General features: G+C 37.5%; 1 protein-coding gene across 1 annotated transcript in view; it reads left to right on the forward strand.

The window, feature by feature from the left end:
- The window catches only part of ANKS1A (ankyrin repeat and sterile alpha motif domain containing 1A), a 161,055-nt gene that overhangs the window by 68,030 nt on the left and 70,747 nt on the right, over positions 1 to 22,278 (forward strand). The window contains exons 9-14 of the mRNA XM_063141483.1: positions 262 to 455; positions 1,802 to 1,885; positions 4,177 to 4,297; positions 7,475 to 7,515; positions 9,775 to 9,907; positions 12,210 to 12,757. Of these exons, the coding sequence (XP_062997553.1) occupies positions 262 to 455; positions 1,802 to 1,885; positions 4,177 to 4,297; positions 7,475 to 7,515; positions 9,775 to 9,907; positions 12,210 to 12,757 (1,121 nt within the window). The remainder of the gene's footprint in view (positions 1 to 261; positions 456 to 1,801; positions 1,886 to 4,176; positions 4,298 to 7,474; positions 7,516 to 9,774; positions 9,908 to 12,209; positions 12,758 to 22,278) is intronic.

Raw genomic sequence — 22,278 nt, forward strand, 5'->3', positions numbered from 1 at the left:
TTTCAGAGTTGTGGTTTTTGTCACTGTACTTGAGTTGCGTTAGGGTGATTTTTTAAAATGTTTGTAACATACTTTATGGAGAACGTGAAGTGCTTCTCCTGAACATTCAAGAAAGAAATGATGAACCTTTTCATTCTACACATGAGATCCATAGACAACCCTACAGGCTTTCTAGGAAATCACAGGATGCATCTCTTGCATTTGGGGGGTGAACAGGATGGTTGCAATGGCTGATGATTTATAAATGTTTGTTCTCTCTAGGGAATGTGGATAGAGCTATGACAGAATTGATCATAGATTTTGATGGGAAGCCTGAGGAGTGTCCATATGAAGTCTTGTACAATGCAACATCCTGCCACTCTTTGGACAGCCTGGCCAGTGGAAGATCTTCAGACAGAGACTCAGTGAATAGGGAAGCGGAGATGACCAGTGTTAAAGTGACAGGAGTGAGGCCTGTATGTAGCCTGATGTGTGTTGTCTTTACCTTTTTGTGGAAAGTAGTCTGGGATATATCACCAGGCCTGTACAATCGCCACACTTGCAGTAAGTTGATAGCCTAGCTGTACAGTTTGGAAATAATATGAAATAGATGCAAAAGGCTTTAGTTACTGAGCAATTAGAAGCCACTCCCTGCTGCATGTGCTATGTGTGATGTTCTCCCAGAGCTTTTAAGCATTATAACTTCATGATATGATGGCTATCTGAATTTTGGTGAGATTCTACACCTATATGTTTAGCTGTGGAATGTGTTCATTGTAATGAATATCTTCATATTGCTACTGCTAGCTCAGGTCATTCACTTGGTTACAGGCGGGGGAGCTTGTTTAGAGCATGACTTTCATCTCATCTAGCTTTCTTCCATCAAAAACCAAATTCCTTATTGCAATCAACTTGAATGTCAGGCTTGTCTGCCACAGTATTAGTTTGTAATTTTTAATTTGGAAGCAAATCAGTTCTTCATGGGATTTGTAGATGTAATCCAGCAGGGGGAGCTTGGAGGCTTTACAAATAATTACATAGCCTCAGTAAGATTCCCTGAAAGCAATAAGTCTTCCTTAAAAGTATCTGCATTTGCTGGGTCTAGTAACTTATTGCCTGTATGAACTGTGGTAGAGCTAAAATTGCACTTTGAAAGCATGCTACCTTGGCTTCAACACTGAACAGCTTCATAGAAAACTTTAAAAATGTACATGGGCAACATCAAAACAGAGGAAAAGAGCTAAACCAACAGTTATTTGTCAAGAGTAGTGCTACACTCCAGTGCAGTATGAAATTAAGAATTATGATCTATCAGCTCTAAATGAACAGACTGCCTTTGTTTCAGACAGACTCAGCTTATACCCGGGGTGTAGGCCAGGGGAAAGTGAGATGGAAGAGAAGTAAGGTGTAGATGAAGATGGGTCTATAACGTTGCAGCAGACCAATAAACTAGCCTGATCTGGAAACATTTTATACAGGCCAGGGAAGAGTCATATCCCCTGCTCTTGCATATCGAGAGGTTTCCTACTAGTTCGCTTGTTCCCCTTAGTAGAGGAGTTATGCCTAAAATTGTACACTTGGTTTAGAAATATGAAAGTTGGTGTGCATATACATTGTCCATAGTAAACATTTTTCAGCTAAGTTTTTAAAAACATTAAAATGTCATTAGATAATACTGAAGAGAGTGAAGATGTCAGTTGTTCCAGATCATGCCCTCTATTTGCTTTGCTGCAGCAAATCCTTTTGCTATTCCTTCCAAAAAGATTTGGAAGTTTGAAATGAATTTGATGCGAGCCACTGATGGTATTTTTCTGTAATTTAGAGAGAGCGTCCACCTCCTCCTGCCAAACCTCCCCCTGATGAAGAGGAGGAACACGTAGAGAAGACGCAGAATACATCTTCTAAGGTAAGTAGATTGCTCTTTGTTGGGGTTTGTGTTATGTTTATTATTTGTTTATTTATTTATTACATTTCTATACCGCCTAATAGCCAGAGCTCTCTGGGCGGTTCACAAAAATTAAAAACATCCAAAGTATGAAAACAACAGTATAAAACCATAATATAAAATACAATATAAAAGCTCAACCAGATAAAAACAGCAGCAATGCAAAATTACAAATTTAAAACATCTAGTTAAAATTTATTTATAGACTGTTAAAATGCTGGGAGAATAAAAAGTTCTTCACCTGGCATCTAAAAGCATATAATGTAGGTGCCAAGCGAACCTCCTTAGGGAGCTCATTCCACAGCTGGGATGCCACAGCAGAGAAGGCCCTCCTCCTGGTAGCCACCTGCCTCACTTCCTTTGGCAGGGGCTCGCGGAGAAGGACCCCTGAGGATGACCTTAGGGTCCAGGCAGGTACATATGGGAGGAAGCGTTCCTTCAGATAGCCTGGCCCCAAGCCATTTAGGGCTTTAAATGTTAATACCAGCACTTTGAATCGGGCCCGGACCTGGACTGGCAGCCAATGAAGCTGGAAAAGGACCGGCGTGATGTGGGCTCGTCAGCCAGTCCCTGTTAGTAACCGCGCTGTCCTGTTTTGTACCAGTTGAAGTTTCCGGACCGTTTTCAAAGGCAGCCCCATGCATAACGCATTGCAGTAATCCAAACGAGAGGTTATCAGAGCATGGATAACTGTAGCTAGGCTATCTCTGTCCAGATAAGGGCGCAGCTGGTATATCAGCCTAAGCTGATAAAAGGTGCTCTTTGCCACTGAGTTCACCTGTGCCTCAAGTGACAGTTCTGGATCCAAGAGCACCCCCAAACTATGGACCTGATCCTTTAGGGAGAGTGTTCTAAAATATTGAAGTATCTTTAGAAGAGGCAAATCCCTTCTCTACACCTGTATGTTTATTATGAAAATTAAGCTCTTTTGATTATGTCATCTACCAATTCTACTTTCACTATTACTCAGGCCATCTACGCATTTTATTTTACATTTAGCGCTCCATTAGAGTGGGTACTTGCACTTCATATGCACACTTGGGAGTAACGTGCTGTTTACAGTATTTCTCGGTCCCTTGTTTGGCAGAACACTTCCATTTTGAAGAAAAAGTTACTCTAGGCACTAAAAACTGAAGCTCAGTTCAGATACATGGTAACGCGTGGTTTTCTACAATGAGAATGAGCCATCAATGCTCTACCCCTCCTTTACTTTCATATCTGTGAGGAAGAGATTGAAAGCTCTTGCTTTAGCTAATCACAGTTCTTTGTGACATCTGAAATTGAGAGCTGTGGTTCGTTTAGTCATCCCTTTCCCAACCTGACACCAGGTTGCTGGAAGTAAACTTCATTGCCCCCTCCTTCTCATGACAGTCCTTCCAGACCCCTGAAAATGCAACATGGGGCAAGTTGTAACATGGGGTGGGAAGGGGATCCCCCCAAAATCTGGCTGAGGGACCTTCCACAAGAGGAGGAAGGGCTCCTCTCACAGAAGGCAGATCCTGGATCCAACCAAGCATATGACATGACATGAAATAATGGTGTAACTTCATAGGCACAGGAAAAAAACACATGCTGGGTTCCAGTGTGGAAAACCTGTGTTTCTATGGTCTGTCTTCCAGTAGAGACAGCAACAGTGTGATGTGTTGGGGTAGGCAGTGGATTAGCTAGATGTTCAGAAAAGTAACTAGTTGTTTTTGGCATCTTTCATTCTCCGTGCATGTGTACTTACATACCAGTTATGTCCCTTCCCCAGCATCAGTGGGGAAGTATAAGTTGTGCATTTTCTTCGTTCTTGAGATTAATGTTGCAACCTGTATTCTGTGGATAGTGTGCTTGAAATTTAATGTTACAACCTGTATTCTCTGGCTAGTGGGCAATATTTACCATTTTCTGCATCCCATCTGTATCTTTCTTGCACTTAGTAATGATACTAAAGGATTCTTGAAGCACCACTAAGTGCTTCAATTGGAGTGATATCTGTGGGAGTTATGAGGGAAGGAAGGATGGAACTGAAAAATGTTGTGGAGCTTTTGGTGTGGGAGAGAAACTGTAGTGAGGATCTTGCAGCCTCTTGGATGTGATTATAGGGGAGAGCCTTGGGGAAGGAGGCACTATAGCAGTTCTGACTGTAATGTATCTGAGAAATTAGTATTTTTTCTCCAACACACTCAGTATGAGGAAGTACCCTATGGCACTGCTAATTGATAATAACATATTGTATAATTGCATCTGCTATGTTTGTGTCTGATCAGGGCTTGGTCACTAAGAGGAAGAGTAGGGGAAGCACAGCGGATGAAGAAGAGGAGCATCCTTATGAGCTCCTTCTAACAGCAGAAACTAAGAAACATATTGCAGTGGACAAAAAAACAAAAGGTAAGAAAAGTTGTCACAAACATATGTAACCAACCAGCAGGTATTGGGCAAAAGGCGAGAAATTAAAATAATTCTAGCTTTTAAAGGTAGATAGTTGGGTGGGCTGGCATTTTGTGGTGGCTGTCTGATCAGCAGCCTTCTCAAGATTTTGTTTAAAATTTACCTGCTGGCTTCAGTTCAGTCCATTTTATTATGTGGTCACAATACTTGCCTTGATATCTCACTGGTCATACAATGGCCCGGATTGCACATAATGAGAAGCTCATGGATTGAGGATGGCTCATCACCACCCCAACAACCCACCCTCACTGTGTTTGAATGTAAAGTTAAGCTACTGCACGCACCCCTGCCATACCCCGAATATTCAAAATGGTGGTCACTGCTGTAATATAAAAGCACCACAGGGAATTTCACACACTGTGTCTTCTCGTTATGTGCGTATAATGTTATGTGTGAGGACATATAAGAGGACTAGTAGTGTATGTTAACCTTTCATTTTTATAAATGTTTTACTTAGGAAAAATAAAACTAGGTGAAAATCTCTCATCCTGACACAAAGGGTCGTGGAAATCATCCGTATGCAATTACTAATGAAACAGTTCCTCAGATTTGATCAAAGTATCTTTCATGTCATTAGCTGGTATTTCCTCATTAGTCAACATAATGTGCTCTTCTATAATAAATCTGCCTAGAAAAATAAACGAAGAAGAAAACCAAACACGTAAAATTAAATGTCCTATTGGTCCATCTAGTGGAAATCAACCATCTTCTTATATTTAGTACTGAATTCTTTTCACCTGCTGGAGTCCAGTGAAGGGGTTTTGGATGTCAATTGAGAACCCCATGGCTCTAAAAATTGTGTTGTGAGCAATTAGAAAACTTGTGATTTTTTTCCTCTTCAAGTGAGAGTTGATTTGGTGCTTCATATGTTAAATTTTTCATGTGTGCTTCAAAATAGCAAAATGCACAAATGTCTGCTTTTTCTCTCCTCCACTCCTTTCCATTTATACATATGATAATCAGCACCCTAGCCAGGTATACTTACTTAAGGTATACTTAAATGTAGGAAGCAGTCATGAGAGGCAATGCAGTTCAAAGAGCAATGCTTCTCTTACAGAGGAGTTAGGGGGAAGAATAGTTCTGTACACATTTTAATATTAAATAGATCTTACTGATCAGTCTTTTCTTAATTGTTCTACAATTAATGAAGGAACCTTAAGAGGTCCTTGTTTTCTTAAAAGGGTATGAGTAATATTACGGATCTGAAAGAATTGATACATCTTATCTTCTTATCTTCATTTTTTGTTTAAAATGTTGAAAAATAATAACCCTCCTTCATAAAATCCTCAGCAGCAGTCAAGCTGTTTTTCTTCCATTTAGAAATACCACCTGATACATTTATTTCATTAATTTGTTATTTATAGGCAAAAGACATAACTGGTGACACTTTTGGAAAATCTAGTGCTTTAGTTTGACCAAGCACCAAAAATAGGCTTAATACATGTCCACATATACTTTTCTTCTAACACCACAGTGTAAATGACAGTTGGCCATTAACTGCAACGCTTGCAGTTAGATTAGATCATAGAGTTCTAATCCATTGTCTAAACTTTGGACTGAACTTAAATTGTTCTGAACACTAAACAAATATTGCCATCTAACCCTATCAAAAGCCTTTTTTTGCATCCATAAATAACAGAGCCCCTGGCTCTTGAAATGATTTGATTTATATATCACATTAATTCATTTCCTCACATTATGGGACAGCTATTGCCTTTTTATAAAACCTGTTTTATGTTTATATATTTGTCTCAACATGTATTCTATTGTTTAGCCAATAAAGTTGTCCATAATTTGAAAACTTGGTTCAATTAATCTTTATCCAATGTTGTGAAAACAGGTGTTTTGCCTGTGTCCATGTTGCTGGCATATAAAATGTTCCATTATATGTTTCAAAGTTTATGTCTATGATTTTGATATTTCAGCACTAAGTAGTTTGAAAAATTCAGGCATAACCTCATTAAAACCCAGGGCTTTATTATTATTTAAAGATTAAATCACCTGGTTCATTACTTTCACAAAGAATTCTGAATCTAAGTTCAGGATAACTTTTTGTAAAAAAAAAAAAAAATATTCAGCAATATTTATGAATATTAAAGAAATTTCTGATGCAGACCAAAAATGTTAGCAAAAATATAGGGAGAGATAATATTTCCCCCCTCAAAAAAATCAACGATCTTCTGAAGCAATGGTTTTTCCTATTGATACAATAGCTTAATGATATTTTAGAATTTCATGCATTATTTCCTTTGGTGTAGAAGCGAACCTGTTAGTATTCTTAATTGAATGTAGCAAATGGATTTATTTTCCCTTTTAACTTATTGACTAATAATCCATTTTATTGGCTTTTTTGAAAATATTTTGTTACAAACATATGAATGTTTTTTCTACTTGATCATTATCACAATCCATGCCTTTAGGCAATAAGCTGTTGTTCATGTGATGCAGGAAAAGTTGATCTATCTTGCAATGGCGATGTGGGGAGGGGAAGCATCAGTTCATATTACCTGGAGGTTTGAAAACAGTCCTCAAGTGGTCTCACCTTGCAGAGTTTCCCACTCTGCTCTTAACTCTAACGACAGAGATGTGTATCACAATTCAAAGTGCTGGTTATGACTTATAAAGCCTTATACAGCTTGGGTCCAGGTTAACCGAAAGACCGTATTCTCCCATATGAGCCTGCCCATGCTCTGAGACCTTCAGGGAAGGCTTCTCTCTCAGTCCCACCATCATCACAGGCATGCCTAATGGGTACGCAGGAGAGAGCCTTCTCAGTGGCTGCTCCAAGGCTTTGGGACTCCCTTCCCAAGGAGGCTAGACTGACTCCCTCCTTTTTTAAATTTACAGAGGCAGGCAAAACATTTTTTTGTTCCAGCAGGCCATTGGGAATACTCTAGACCTGTATTAATGTATTGGGTTTTTTAATTATTTGCTTTTTCAGTTTTTTAAAATGTTTTTAATATTACAGGGGTTGAATTCTATTTTAATTTTTGTAAATTTATATTTATATGTTTTAATTGTATATGTTTTAATCTTGTAAACCACCTTGAGGCCCAGCATGTGGCAAAAGGTGGGATATAATAATAATGTTCAATATTTTTATTTTTAAATTCTTAGGTGAATCATCTTCAGGTGCTGCCAGCAGTGTCCAGCCACCGGTAGGACATATTTGATTTTATTGTCGTTTAATAGAATGGATATAAGATCTGGGGAGGGGTAATCAGGCAAGAACAGTTTAAACAGGAAAAAATAGTTTGCATCTTCAGTGTTAAGGAGGACCTTTTTTAAAAAAGAAAAAGAAATGCATATTATAGTTGAAGCACCTGAAGTTATTGAGAATAAGCTTAAATAGTATTCCGGCACCAAGTAAACACATGGCTTTTTAACAAAGTCTTTGATGGCTAAATTCACCAAGCTTGCACATTGTTTTAACTGTTTTAATTGGTTTTACTGCTTTTAAATTCTATACTGGTTTTAGCTTGAGTAATGGTTTAATTTATTTTTAGCTGTGTTTATTTATATCTGTTTGCCGTCCTGAGGTCCTAGTGATATAAGGCGGGATACAAATGTTGTTGTTGTTGTTGTTATTAAAGAAAATGCCTGTGAGTTCCATTTGTGCTGTATTTGCTTAGGAGGAAAAGAGATAATAAATTATGGTGTGGAATCTGACTTTAGGTTCTTTGAACTTTAATAGATGATTTGGAAAAAGAAGATTGTGAGTTATAACTGTCAAGGTTCAGATTAGTTTTTCCATTTTCTTCCCATTTTACAGAAAATATCTAGCATAGAGTTGAAATTATTTTAACCATCAAATGAGGAAAATGATAAAATAGAGAAAGAGCTCTTGCTAAGAAAAAATAGCCTGGCAAATATATATAAGGTTCAAATGATGTTGTCTAGAAATCAAATAGACGTATCAAAGAAGAAAATAGAAATTTAATGCCACCATGCATGTTGAAAGGTTCTAGCACCTCAGCATCCTTTATTGTTGTTGTTCAGCCACTCCCATTCACAGCTGGAACAATCAGGCAACACACATAACTTTTGAACTGGGTCATTGAGTAAGAAATTCCAGAAGTTCAATGGATGAAGAGGGGAGAACTGCCTGTTAGCAAGGGTGTTTAGTACATAGGTTTTTGTACTGATGGACTCATTACTAGTTTTCAAATTCTGTTCTGTTGGATTGGTAAAGGCCTGTGAAGTAGCATTGTATAGTCAATATTTATTAATATAAAATTTGGAGAGAGCACTTGTATTGGGAAATGGTTTGCCATTATATAGATAGGTCCACTGTCATGATGCGCTTGTATACAATTATATAGATTGCTGTTGCTGTTATTGCCATTGCTGCTGGTGGTGGTTTTATTGTTAGCTTTTATTGTCATTTTTATTGCTATTTTGTGTTTATTGCTTTAATATTTTAACTGTTTTATGTATTTATGTGTTTTATTGCCGTAAGTCACTTTGGGAGGACTTCTGCCCTGAAAAGTAGCCAAGAAATATTTTAAATAAATAAAATTAAAATTACAACTTTCGCATAACATATGCATGTTTTGCAGAATGCAGCAACCGTAAAACCTAGTATGGTAGCTATCTAATCTAACTTTCTGGTAGAAGCAGTTTATATCTAAAGAGTAGGTTGCATCTTTGTTCAATCCATGGAGAATATCCTGCATCCTTAACCTGCAGAACATAGAATGTTTGGACTATTCTTTGTACTTTATGAGAAATTTTCACAAAGCATCTTAACATTTATTTTAATTAAGGTTGCTGTAGAAGGTGAGTTTAATCATGGTCTCCAAGAAAGGAAAACGTTGCATTTGATTTAGCAAAAATTTACTTATCTGTACAATAAGCAGAATCAAATGTAACATCTCCCTTCTTAGTGGCCATGGGCATGACTAACCTTTTTTACCACAGCAATCTTCATAAAAATGTTAAGGTTCAGAATGCAAGATATATGCAGGCAGCATATGAAGTATCAAAACAAGGAGGTAGGCATGGACAGGGGTAGGGATTGAAGATTTCCCACAGCTGTTTTCTTTCACTGTAACCATGTTCATAGTGTAATCCAGTGATTACTATCCTTGAATCCCCAGATGGTGTTGGACTACCAGTGGTCAGGGATTATGGGAGTTGCAGTCCAATAATATCTGGGGACCCAGGTTTGGCAACTGCTGATCTAACTCTAACTTTTGTTCTTGTGATTCTTTCATTCTTCTTTGCCACTTCTCAAAGCTTCCACTTATACAAAACCACAGTTTGAAAGTCTTGGAAGTAGGATACATAATGTAAACAGAACATATGCAATTTAACTCAAATTGCAAAATGTTTATTCTCAGTGTGGAATTTCAGCTTTGGCACACGCTGCTCTCATAATGGCATTGACATTTAAATAATATAAGATCCCTTTGCAGGCTTGGTCACGAAAAGGTCCATCTTCCCAGGATGGCCAATGGCCTCTGAATTGCCAAGCCTCTTCTGACTTTTCTACCAGCCATTCAGAGCAATATCCAAGTCCTGAATCCCACTTGATAGAGATGTCAAAAGGTAAGTGTTCATTCCAAGTCTTTCCAACTTCACAGAAATTTTCTACTGAGAAATTGGTGTTTGCTTTTTTCTGTATGTAAAGCATCGTTTGAAGTGTTGAACACGGAGCATGACTAAAATCCTCGCAAATGTCTCTCACAAGACTTTGCTCATATGCCAGGAGATATTTTTGTGTTTGCTATTTTGCTTTCAGTAGATGGAAAGCACAGCCACTGTTTCATTTGAACAGTGTTCCCATTGTTGGTCTTCATTGCTGGCTTTGGGACAGTCAAATGTTCCAGTGTGCAACACACACTGTCAGCTGCTTTTCCACCCTCTGATAGCAGTGCTGCTAAATGTTAACAGTATGTACAGAAGACACATTATAGACAGTCTTATAGCTCTTGTGCAAGGCGTAAGGTGGGGAGGCATTCTGCCCCTTCTCTTTCTTGTCTGTGACTGCTATTGTGAATATTCATTGTTTCAGCAAGTCTGTCCAAGCAGGTAGGATACCCTATATTTAATGTGGAATAGTTGACATTTGCAGTTTTCTTGGAAAGGATTGACAGGGACTTGGAAGTTTGGTTGCATCAACAAAGACATGGATTGTGGCAAGATCAGTTTTGCATATAATTCATCATATAAACAGCTTTCAGAAGAAACACACTGAAAATATGATCTTCTCCTACTGACTAGCAAGATGAATTAGAGGTGTGAAATGAATATACTGTGCCAGATAAGTATATAAGCATAGTCATGACAATAGAAAAATCATTCCATTAGAGGAAATATTTGTATCATATGTGAGCTTGTAGTCTCTTGTCCATGTAATATGTAACTTCAAAAGACTGCTGTTAAAATTCTAGTCTTAGATCTTGGAAATTTTTATTGCAGGAGAATTGCTGCCAGCAAGCACATTGTTGTCAGTTAAGCTGCTGTCCTGTTCTTGTAGAGTGGGTCTCATGGCTAGATGCCAGTTGAACATACAAACCAAATGGGCTCAAATTTGTTAAATTGATGTAACTTGTAGCTTAGGATCTAAGGAGAAACTCATGACTGGTCCTTGCCAAAGCTTCTTTAGCTGTGTTATATGTAAAATAAAAAGCAGGAGTGCTTAGGAATGAGTTTATATGTTTTTTATGGGTTTATCAACTGGGCACAATGAGTCAAATTGAAGCACTTTTTATCTGATTTTATCAGATAAAGTACAGCTGAAATCAATGGAAACATTGTGAGTAAATTTTGTTGGCTTGATCCTGCCAGGACAAAAGCATTTGACTTCACTTATTAATTTGAAATCTGTTTCTCTCTCCCTCTTCCCTCTCTCCCAACACCCACTGTAAGGTTCTTAAACACATCCCCGGATGTCAAGGAAGTTTGCCCATAGAAACAAACTTACCTTTCTGCTCATCAAGGACCATCCTATATTTAGCTATTGAGGAAAATGTTGAGTAAGGATGGTGGGAGGATTTGGAATTTTTGAGGATGGTGGGAGGATTTGGATTTTCACTAAGCCAGGGTTGGAAAATGTTTGGCTTTAATCTGTAGTAAATATTGGGAAATGTATTAATGGCTGTTGTTCAAAATGGCTCTTTACTATAAGCTTTTGAATAATTCATACCAGTCAATTATTGATGCTTTAACCAGATTTTGGTATTTGATATAACATATTAAAACACAAGTCTAGTAATGGTGTCACATTTCAGCAGCAGTTCATGTTGCAAACAGATGACTGCAGCAGTAGAGCAGGCCACTTTATGTAGAGGAATTAGTTAATTGGAAGCAAGGTTTTGATGAAGTTAACATTGCTGCTATGCCCTTATTTCTCTTGCGTAAGGAGGTGAGTTCAAGCCACTAGGGAAGGAAGCAAGCTGTAGGGAGGAGGAGAGAATGTTTTCAGACTTGCAGGTTGTTTGCAGCTTATTTTTCCCCCACCCAGTGCTCTGTGCCAAGGGTAGGGAGTGCTGCTCTAAATAACACTTTGGCCTTTATGGAAATATCTCGTGTTCCAGGAGTCTGACTGCCCCTCTCTCTGCAGAGTATAGTTAGCACTTCTCCAAACCTTATATAGCAAGGGCTGATTGTTAGTGTTAACAGGAATAAAACGAACTGGGGCGGGCTGCCAGATTGCATAAATCAGGCCAGTGTTTGGAATTTCATAAATGCTCTGACTTTGGGTACAATCTGAGTGCTCTGAACAATACTGAACTGTTCTTTCTTATTTCTTCCTCTCTTGGTGGGGGAAGCTAGAGCTCCACTTCTCTTGATTTTTGTGTGTTTGGGTTTTTGTTTTGTTTTTTATGTTGTTTCTGTCCTTCTGAAGACCAAAGGGGGAGCAGCAGTAGCCACAGCCAAGGAGATGCCCAGGATGTTCAAGGGCTGGATCAGTTCTCAGGTCTGCTGCATGGTTCTTCTCCGGTGTGTGAAATAAATGAGGACCCTTTCAGACTTATTTCGGCTGTGGGCAAAGGAAGTACAGAAGGGACTGCTATGCAGCTGGAAGATGCTGAGGCATCTGGATCGGTACAGACTAGCACCGCAGACCAAAATAAAGTGGTCTATTCAACCATCCATCATACCAGTGACAACAAGTTGGACCCTGAAACTTTAGCACATCCTCACTTGACACAGCACCCTGGTGGTGCTGAAGAAGGAGACAAGAGCAGTGTTGTGGGAAGAATTTACCCAGGAGGCAAGCCCAAAGCAGAACTGAAACTTAGCCGTAGCTTGTCAAAATCAGACTCTGACCTTTTGACCACCTCACCAACAGAGGACGATACTATGGGGAGCAGAAGTGAATCACTTTCCAATTGTAGTACTGGAAAAAAAAGGCTGGAAAAATCACCTTCCTTTGCTTCAGAGTGGGATGAGGTGAGGCTGACCTTGACTTTATAAATCTGTTTTCAGTGAAATAAGAATTGCTGCATGGGTTGAGTTGATAAGAGCATTTCTGGGGTGGAAATATTGGAAACAATGTTATTTGTCCTATATCCATTTTACTTTAGTAGATAAATAAAACTGACCCCCATAAGTCAAACTCAGGGCTTTGAACAAAGTTTCTGCAGAAGTGAGGGAGAAGGTTAAAATATTAAAGTGCTCTTGTTAAAAGTTCAGGTTCAGGGTGTGAATTCCCTTAGCTTGTCTGTGACTTTGTGGTGTGGGTTTTGTACTGCTGCAGGGTGTGTGGGGAGCAGAACATGCTAGAGAATCAGTTTTCACATTGGAATAAGCTTCCACAGTTTATTCTCTCTGGAGTAGCTTGCAGAACTGAGAGGGTCATATATCTAGGTCACCACTTTGTTCGTATAAATGAGAAGGCTTCAGTAAAGGCAATGCATACCTGAATGTTTTTGCACAGGTGGCATATTCAGGTTCTCTTCAAGTAGCTAATTCAGAGGATTAATAGGAAGTCAGCTTAATATGTGAAAGGCCTGTAACTGGTTAAATATTTCCTGATAGAAAGTTGCCTTAGTGAACAATCAATTGAGATTAAGTATCCCTCTTGAAACCGCACCACCACATTACTGAAATATTCTTTTCTGATTCTATTCTGACTCAAAGCAGAGTTACATGAAAGATATGAATATAAACTGCTCCTTGTGGATTAAAAGGGCAGTTATACCACAGCTGAGAATTAGTTTTTCAGAGCTGCATACCAAGCCTAAAAGAGATGTAAAGAAGAATTCATCATTGAGTAAATTATATTTATTTATTTTTATTTATTTAAGGATTTTAATGCCGCCATTCAGCCAAAAAAGGCTCTCATGGCGGCTTACAAAAGTATTTCTTGACATTATATGGGTTGTAGGTTGAAATAATAGCACCACAATTTATAGAGTTCAGTGGCATATATTTTTAATCTGAAGAATTTTATTAGACTGTCTACTAAACTGTTATTCTAATATAACAAACATCTTTGGGAACAAATTTTCATTCTTTCATACTTTCAAGTAAAATATCAGTGGGCCTCCTGTGCCCACATAGGCTGATGTAGTTTCTAAAAAATATGGTCACCTTGGAATAATTTTGAACCAATGTTCTCCAAATTTAACACTATACTCTATGTCTTACGTTCTTTTTTTAAAGCAGAATGCATGCAATCTGTGATGGAGGTCTGGAAGAAATTTTGCTGTACCCCCAATTTCACAGGTGTTTTCTGATTCAGTACACAGCCCTTCTGGGCCATAACATATCCTCAATCCAGTACTCTAGTTGTTACATATTGATTAATCCCCTAAATATATATCAACTGAATTAAATGTCTGCAGTAATAACAATTACTTCGGCTGATGGGCAGTATAAAATGTAATAAAAAATAAAAAATAAGCAAGAATAACATCCAAAAAAAAAGCAGACAAAATAAATATAACCAACTTGTTGTGGAATAATCTAGGAATCCCATAGCTTTACTATACACCTTCTTATCTAAAAATAAACTCTTTCCAAAGTTACTACCACATCTTCAAATAAGAAATATTGGCTTTCTTCTTCTTCTTTAAACAGAACAATCGTCTTAGCAGCATTGTCTATCCATAAAGGATTGGTTTCAGGACCCTGCATATAAAGCAGATTCCCATAATTTCATTGAAACAATGAAATAAAAACTAATTGTAATGCTATGCATTAAAGACAAATATTTGTTTTACAAGGTTGGTAGTAACCAATGGGACTGGTGATGTGTTCTGTTTGCTTTACTATGAATTAATACCATAACTGGTAATTGAGCATTGTTTGGAAATACTAGATATGATTCCAGTAAGAGGTCTTGTATATATGAGAATTCTTCATCTGGAAACTGTCCCATCCATTGCACAAATCAATGTTGCCATTAATGTTTGCAATTTTGATCTTTTCACTAAGTCCTATCTAAAATTATTATGCTGAGGAAATATAAATGATTATGACTGCTGTCAAAAATGGCCTGTAGTGATTTTAAACATTTCAAGATGTTCTCTTTCCCATCCAGAGTGTTTGTGTGTTCACAATACCTCAGTCTGTTTCTTCCAGAATTATTGCTTACATAATCTTTGAAGATTTTGATTAGGGTCAATGATACTAGGACAGTAGAGAACTGCTGGAACTTAGCCTGCTGTTCTGTACTAATGGTTTCTTTGCCACTCCATCTGTGTTCTGTTGGTAGTTTAGTATGTTTTCAAAATATAAGAAAGAAGGAACGCCTACCTCTTGTCTCCTACAGTACTGTATCTGGAAGATATTTAGTGGAACAACAGTTGCTGTTAAAACTATGTTACTTTTATGTAGTTTATTGGGCTAACTAGAAAATAGACCTTTCGTTTTTTTAGAAGAGAGTGCTCCTTCCTCTTCACCCATGTGAATTCTGTTGTCCTTTGTCAGTGATACCCATGATTTTATGGGCTGAACCTGGACTAATTTGGGCACACTTAGTTCCAATTGAAGTCAATGGGATGTGACTTTCTTTTCGGTAGGAGCTATGGGTGACTAATAGTTCAATTCTATGCATGTCTACTCAGAATTAAGCCTCACTACTGAGTTCAATGGGGTTTCTTCTCAAGGAGATGTGTGTAGGATTGCAGCCTAATATAATCTGAATCCAACCCTATGCCTGCATGCAACAACATGTCTATATTGGTGCTAACTATAGTTGTTAAGTAGGGTTAGTTTTTATTTTTATTTTTATTTTTTTTAAAAAGACGCCCAAGGGAAGATGAGACCAAGGAGAAGCTATAAGAGGGAAATCAGTTTTTAATCAAATAGTTAAGGAAAAAAACAAAATAAAACAAGGTGCTTACAGGTCTTATACCTAAACAAATACAGTTATATAGATCTATAGAATACTAAGAGCAGTATTCATATCATATCATGTTTTACTGTGGTTTTAATTTTTGTGAACCGCCCAGAGAGCTTCGGCTATTGGGCGGTATAAAAATGTAATAAATAAATAAATAAAATATCAGTTCAACTTAAAGCAGAGATGTGCTCTAAGCATTATTATATCAATTCTGGGAAAATGAAGTATGCCCCATTAGCTATAAAATTATCCCATTTTGTTGATTTTCCTTCGTTCTTGTACAAGATGTTAATTTGGCCATTGCCACAAAATCACACTATTATCCAGTCTTTTTACTGTGTTATCTGTACAGCACCATGTACATTGATGGTGCTATATAAATAAATAAATAAATAAATAAATAATAATAATAATAATAATAATAATAACTAGCAATTGCTATCAGCAATCACTTCACTATGTTATTTATGTGTAAGGTATTTTATGTTAAGTTAAAGGAAAAAGTAGTGGATCAAGTGGTATAGTATAAACTAATGTTCACCTGGGCATGTCTATCACATATAATGGCTGCTACCTTAGCTTTTTGAACATTTCCAGCAATAAGAATTATATTTTTTATTAATTTTGATTTACTATCAGAGGAGTAACCTCCTATCTTACCATCATTTTAAATCAACTTTCTCTAATGTTCATAGACAGTGTTCATAGACATTGAACTCCTATGTCATGTGTCCGTCTTACAATATATTCTTTTATCATTTCACATTCAGATTTTAAAAGTATTTATATATTAGAGAGTATCTGTTTTCCCTTGTGATATTATGTTCTCAAATTCTGTAATTTCCCTAAACTAGCTGATTTTAAGTACATCGGATTAAAAAACCAAAAACCTCTGAATGTTCTCAAATCACAATAGACTTCCAATTGCCATGTATTTTCTGTTTCTATAGATCAGAAACCCTATTATCTATTATTAGGTCATTACATCTATAGACATCAGGTTAGATCCAGATTCAGTCATGCTTAGGATAGACTCATTTAGATACATGGGACAAGTTAGTTATGACTAACATCCATCCCATAAGTCTGGATCCAACCCAATCATAGAATTTGTAACATCTACAACTGATTCTACAGGTGATTAAGCTGGGGTTATTTTTATTCCACATTATGAAAAGATTGGAATCAAATTATTTTCTTTTACAAGGAATGGTCTTTCATTTATATTTATTCATAAAAGATTATGTAATAGTTCAAGTAAGCTTTCTTACATTTTACTGTTGGGGTGGAGATGCTTTTATCCAATCAATTAATCAATTGATAATTTTATGTTTGGTACAGCTAACACTCCTCCCTTTTCATCCTGCATAATTAGTGCTTTTACCTTAGATTTCTTTTTTTCCTAATAAATATAGATATCCACATTTGCCATTTGATTAATTGTACATTCAATATTCCGACTGAAATAAATTGAAGTAAAAACAATCTTAGATAATAGGGTCATCTTTACAGCTGAAATTCTGTCCCAATTTAAATTCAAATTGAAGCATTGATCTATTGAACATTGCAACGATTTTTATACAATGAGTCACAGTTTAATGTGCTTGTATATAGTGTCTGTGTATATATGTATTATCAGGAATTATAAGTATAATATAATGCAAGTTAGGATAAATGAGAGGGAATGACTGGTTGTAGGTGTTCACTTTTGTTTCCAAGCTGAAGGGCTGACTCCTGGCCTGTCTTGCTGCCTTAAGCAACATAGGTATAGCTGGATTGGCCTTAAGTGAGGGCCTTTTTGAGCCAGCATGTTTTCTGAGTCTGCCAAAGTCTGTGGGCTTGTTGAATGGCAGAAACTGAAGTATAAATCCTGACAACTGCTTATAAGCAAGGTGTAGAAATATCAAAGCAAGAAGCAACACATCTGCTAAGATAACCTTGCTTATTGTCTCATTTCACTGGGGAACAACTTAGAAGAATTAAGTTATGTATGAGGTAGGCTGTAGTTAGCATAAATATTTGAATGCTTTTAAACTTAGCTCAAGGCTAAAGTGGTAAATTTGTTTTTGTAATCTGCTCATAAATATTCAACAGCTGTGAAATCAGTGTGCAGTAGTCAAAGCACAGTAAATTTTACATAATATGAATACATTTTTTTTTGTTCTAGAAGATTGGAGTGGGATGTGTCACTCTGTGCCAGATGTGGAATGCTGGCACTTCAGTTTCAGAGGCATGTTTAACTTGTATATATGTTTTTTTCATGTTGTAGAACAACAGTAAACTTTACTTTGTACATTTCTTTGAACTGATTGTTTTAAAGAATCCTCAGTCCCATTTGAACAAAGCTCTACTTAATACTCTTATTTGCTCGCTCTTACTTAGACACTAAATAAATTTCATTCCAAGGCAGCGTGGCATAAATTGGACAGAAGTGATTTCACCCACTTTTGAAACCTAATTATGTCTGTGGTGAACGTAAACCTTTTAGGGAACTCTAGACAGAACCATGGACATCTGTAGCAATTTTATATATTGCGGGGGAAGAAGCCCAAAGCTACACAACAGTGTATAATTATAATTCACATAGTACTATAGCACACTTTTGCATTTTCCTTGTGTGCACTTTGTTGGTTAATGTCACATACATTCCATGACATTTGGAAGCCTATTCTGAGTAGTAGATAATTTCGGGAAACTGACAACTCAAATGCAAAAGAATGTTATATAGTCAAGCTTCATAAAAGAGGCATTGACCTGGTTTGCACAACACGACAGCCCACTGTGGTTTAATTCACCTGTGGAGGCTGTTGTGTTGTGTCAGGCTCTCACTGTTGCTTTTTTTTTGCATGGCGTCCGTCTTGCTGTGGCTTGTTGTATCGTACTATCCCAAGTGGCAGGGATTGTTAGACAGTTAGACAACCATAAAATAAACCATGGCTTGTTTTAGAGTTATTTGAGGGTTCTCTAACCCTCAGTCAATGCCTACCACTTGGGTTCACACAACACAACAAGCCACAAAAATGGCATCCACAGGTGCCTGGCACAATAAAACAGCTGTCGTGGGCTGCCATGGTGGGCTGTCAAGTCGCTCATTATGGACTCCAATAAAACTTGATTTGGAGTGAGAGATATAAAAAGAATACTAGGAGAAAAAGGAAAAGATGTCCAAATACAGTAAAGAATGTCATATTAGATATTTTGTGGCATCACTGGCCTTTTAACATTGACAGCTTCATATGAGTTGAAGTAGTGGCTTCCTGCATCTTGGAAACATTGGTGAACACTCTGTAGTAGCAGTAGAGTCTGTGGGGAGTGTCTTTGTCAGGGGGAAGAGAAATAGATTGACTTGATTAGGGTTTTAGAGCAACCTGGACTACTTGCTTTACTTTTCACATTGTTATCAAACATTTTTTATGCCAGCTAACTATACATCTTTTGCATGAATTGAACTTTGAACTGCAGCTGTGTTCTTTAAAATTGCATAAATGTGTTTCCTAGAACTGCACATTTTTTGTATGCCTGCACATAATTTAAAAAGCCCTGGTAGCACTGAAGAACAGGTCTACAATTTCTGGTAGATCTGGTGACTGGGTAATGACAAGGTCTGGGTACCAGGTCTAACAAGCTAGGTAGACCTGGTCTCTGTGAAATTTGTATAACAGGTCTGCCCCTTTATTGTTCCTCAGTGGATAAACCTAGTTTATCCAAAGTCTTTCCATCCACACTTGAATCCCTGTCTTCTTTCACCTCTGCAATGGTCCTTCACTCAGAGCCCTTACAGAGGTAAAGGGCGTGATTATTGGGGGAGCAGGTGAACTGCTTAGCTTGCAGTCCATCCCACAGATTACATGTGTTCTTTTCTAAAAATTAACATAAGACGCAGAATATAGTGCTAGATTTGGAGAACAGAAATCTATGACTCCATGGTGACCAGGTTTTACTCTTTTCACAGTCTTGAACATTAGGGGACTGTGTAGTTTCCAAACATATATAATCATGCACATGAAATTTCCCACATTTTTCATCTGGGAAAAATATGTTATATACAGTATGTTTAAGAGCAGCCAGGACTTGGTATGCACATTATTTGTGCATTTGTGTGCAGTGTTTGTAAAACCAGCCCTTTGAATTGGTGTGCTGTGCTGTAGGTTGGCTGCCCATAGGATTGGAAACATTGCCAACTTGATCGGGCATGTGGAGATGTAATCCTTGTGCATAGGATTATCAGATATTTGTCATTTCTGGTTGTAGATCAGCTATATATTGCTACTGTACAACGAAGGACTCAGAATTTGCACTATGGAGAAACATGATTATGTGCCAAACCTTCTGCTAAATCATCCATGCCACACCTTTTTCCTTCAGCATACTTTATAACTTTTCATTTTGACTCCTGCCATATATCTATGGCACCTCCCACGCAAATGTCACTTAAGGTATATCTTCTTCCCTTGTATCTTTTATACTTCCCACTTTCTTTACAGCCTTTCTTTAGAATACATGCTCACTAGCCTTGAAATGACAGGTCACAAGAGCAGTGTTCCCCCCCCCCAACTTTTTCCAACTTAACTGATAAAACTTTTCTGACAGACCTGTTTCTGTATTGCAAGTACGCAAAGCTGCAGAAGCTCATCACTGTAAATACTGAAACTGCATGCATTCAATAACAATCAACAGAGCAGTGAAATGTTTGCATTTGCAAGAGAAGGATGAGGAATTTCTCAGATGGTATCCAGATGTTTTGCAGCTGGGAGATGTTTAACTAATAACCCCACCAGTTTCATCATGTTGTGCAACAACTGTGAGAGAGCAACAGACACACCAGCTAGCTGTTGAGTGAAGATTGTTATTTGTTGCACAACTTGGATTATGTTCCCTCAGTTTGAGCAACTCAGTTCTAAGTTGCCTATAAGGCCCAATAAGATCTGTTGGGTCTTCATGTTATCTGAAGCAACAGTATGCTATCCACTATCCAGCCATCTGCAGTGCTATAGAGATCACACCAGCAGACTCCTCTGCTTGCAAACCACCTGCATAGTGGTGCATGGAACAAGGGCCCTAGGCTTTTTGCCAGAATCCCTGTTTCAAGAATCCTATTTTCACAACCAATTTACTTACTTAAAGCCATATTTGACCACTGGCACTCTCGTTCCAAAACCAAATGTAGTATACTTAGTCATAGTGGGATTTTTTAATTAGCTTCATCATGAGAGTCTTAGTGCTTGATGGTAAGGCTTCTAAAATGTGATGACTGGAGGAAGCACTAGCATCTATTTGGTTGGGTATTTTCATGCAAACTAGTTTGGCTATTCTGGCTTACATTATTAACAGCTAGTAGAGAGGAAAAGGATGTCATGTTTGCAGCAAAGAACAAGTGTAGCTAGCTTCCAAAAAGCACATCTGTGTTTGAAATTGATCATATGGGAATAATTACAAGGCTTTTTATGTAGCTTCAAGAAAAATGTGTCCTGCAAGAATCAGGCAATGGACACACAGTAAATGCTGTGGTCTCTAGGCTGCTAACAAATATTAAACCATTACTGCATTTATTTTCCACTAACAGAATAACCCATGAGAGGTCTTAAGTGTTTCTGAGTTGTAACAAGTGAAGCAGCCTTGCCATGTTTAGCTGTCCATAATTTCTTGCCAAATCATGCTATAGTTCTACATATTCTGTTAAATACATCTGAAAGGTTTGTTCTGAGCTACTTACCTAGAAAAATAACTTAATCTCCTTTGCTTTACTTTCAGGCACAGTCTTACAGTACATGTAAGGATTGCATGATCCCTTTTGTCATAGTTGTTTAAGATGTTACAATACCTTGCCTCCCAAATGGGAGTTAGTTAACTTGTATTCTGTTGCTTAATATTGTATAGAAACATGAATCCCCCAAATTCAGCATGCTGGTAAAATATCCTACAGTTACTCATTCTAGCAATTTGGAGCTTGCCACAGGATTTAGCATATAGTCAATTCATTTTCCACTAGGGGGATTGTATCTTGAGTGTCATTTTTTCCATCTAGTAGAATATGTATTTTATTTATTTATTTTGAAGTGTGGAATTGTTGATGTTTACTTTCAGCTTCTCATGTAAGGAGCTAATCCGTAACTTATACCCCATATCTGAAACACAATTTGATACTGTCTGGGTAGGTTACTCAAACTATTATCCTTGTTTTTATCCAAAGATCATTATACTTCACCCTTTCAGAAACCATTATTGAAATAGTTTAAAGACTTAAACCATATCTGAAAAGTGCTGCCCACTTTCTATTACTACAGTCATGGGAATGACGAAAAATGAGACTTAAAACTGAAATAGCTGAAATAACTTAGATTCCAACATTACTAATTTTTGCACAGAAACTTAGACAGTTCTGAATTCAAACTGTAGTGCAGGTGGGCAAAAGCAAGAAGCTGAACTAATTGCCTGTAGTATTTCTTAGCTTTATTTATAGTTTATGCCACCTTTGTTCCACCATGGAATTCAATATAGTGTATGTGGAGTCACCAAGTAAGCTCATGCTCAACATATGAAGCTGCCTTTATTCTGAGTCAGACCATTAGTCTAAGCTAGAGGCAGGCAATCTGGTGTCCTTGGGCACCAGTGTACCCTCAGA

This window comes from Elgaria multicarinata, chromosome 1 (assembly GCF_023053635.1).
Source record: "Elgaria multicarinata webbii isolate HBS135686 ecotype San Diego chromosome 1, rElgMul1.1.pri, whole genome shotgun sequence".
In the NCBI taxonomy this organism is placed as follows: Eukaryota; Metazoa; Chordata; class Lepidosauria; order Squamata; family Anguidae; genus Elgaria; species Elgaria multicarinata.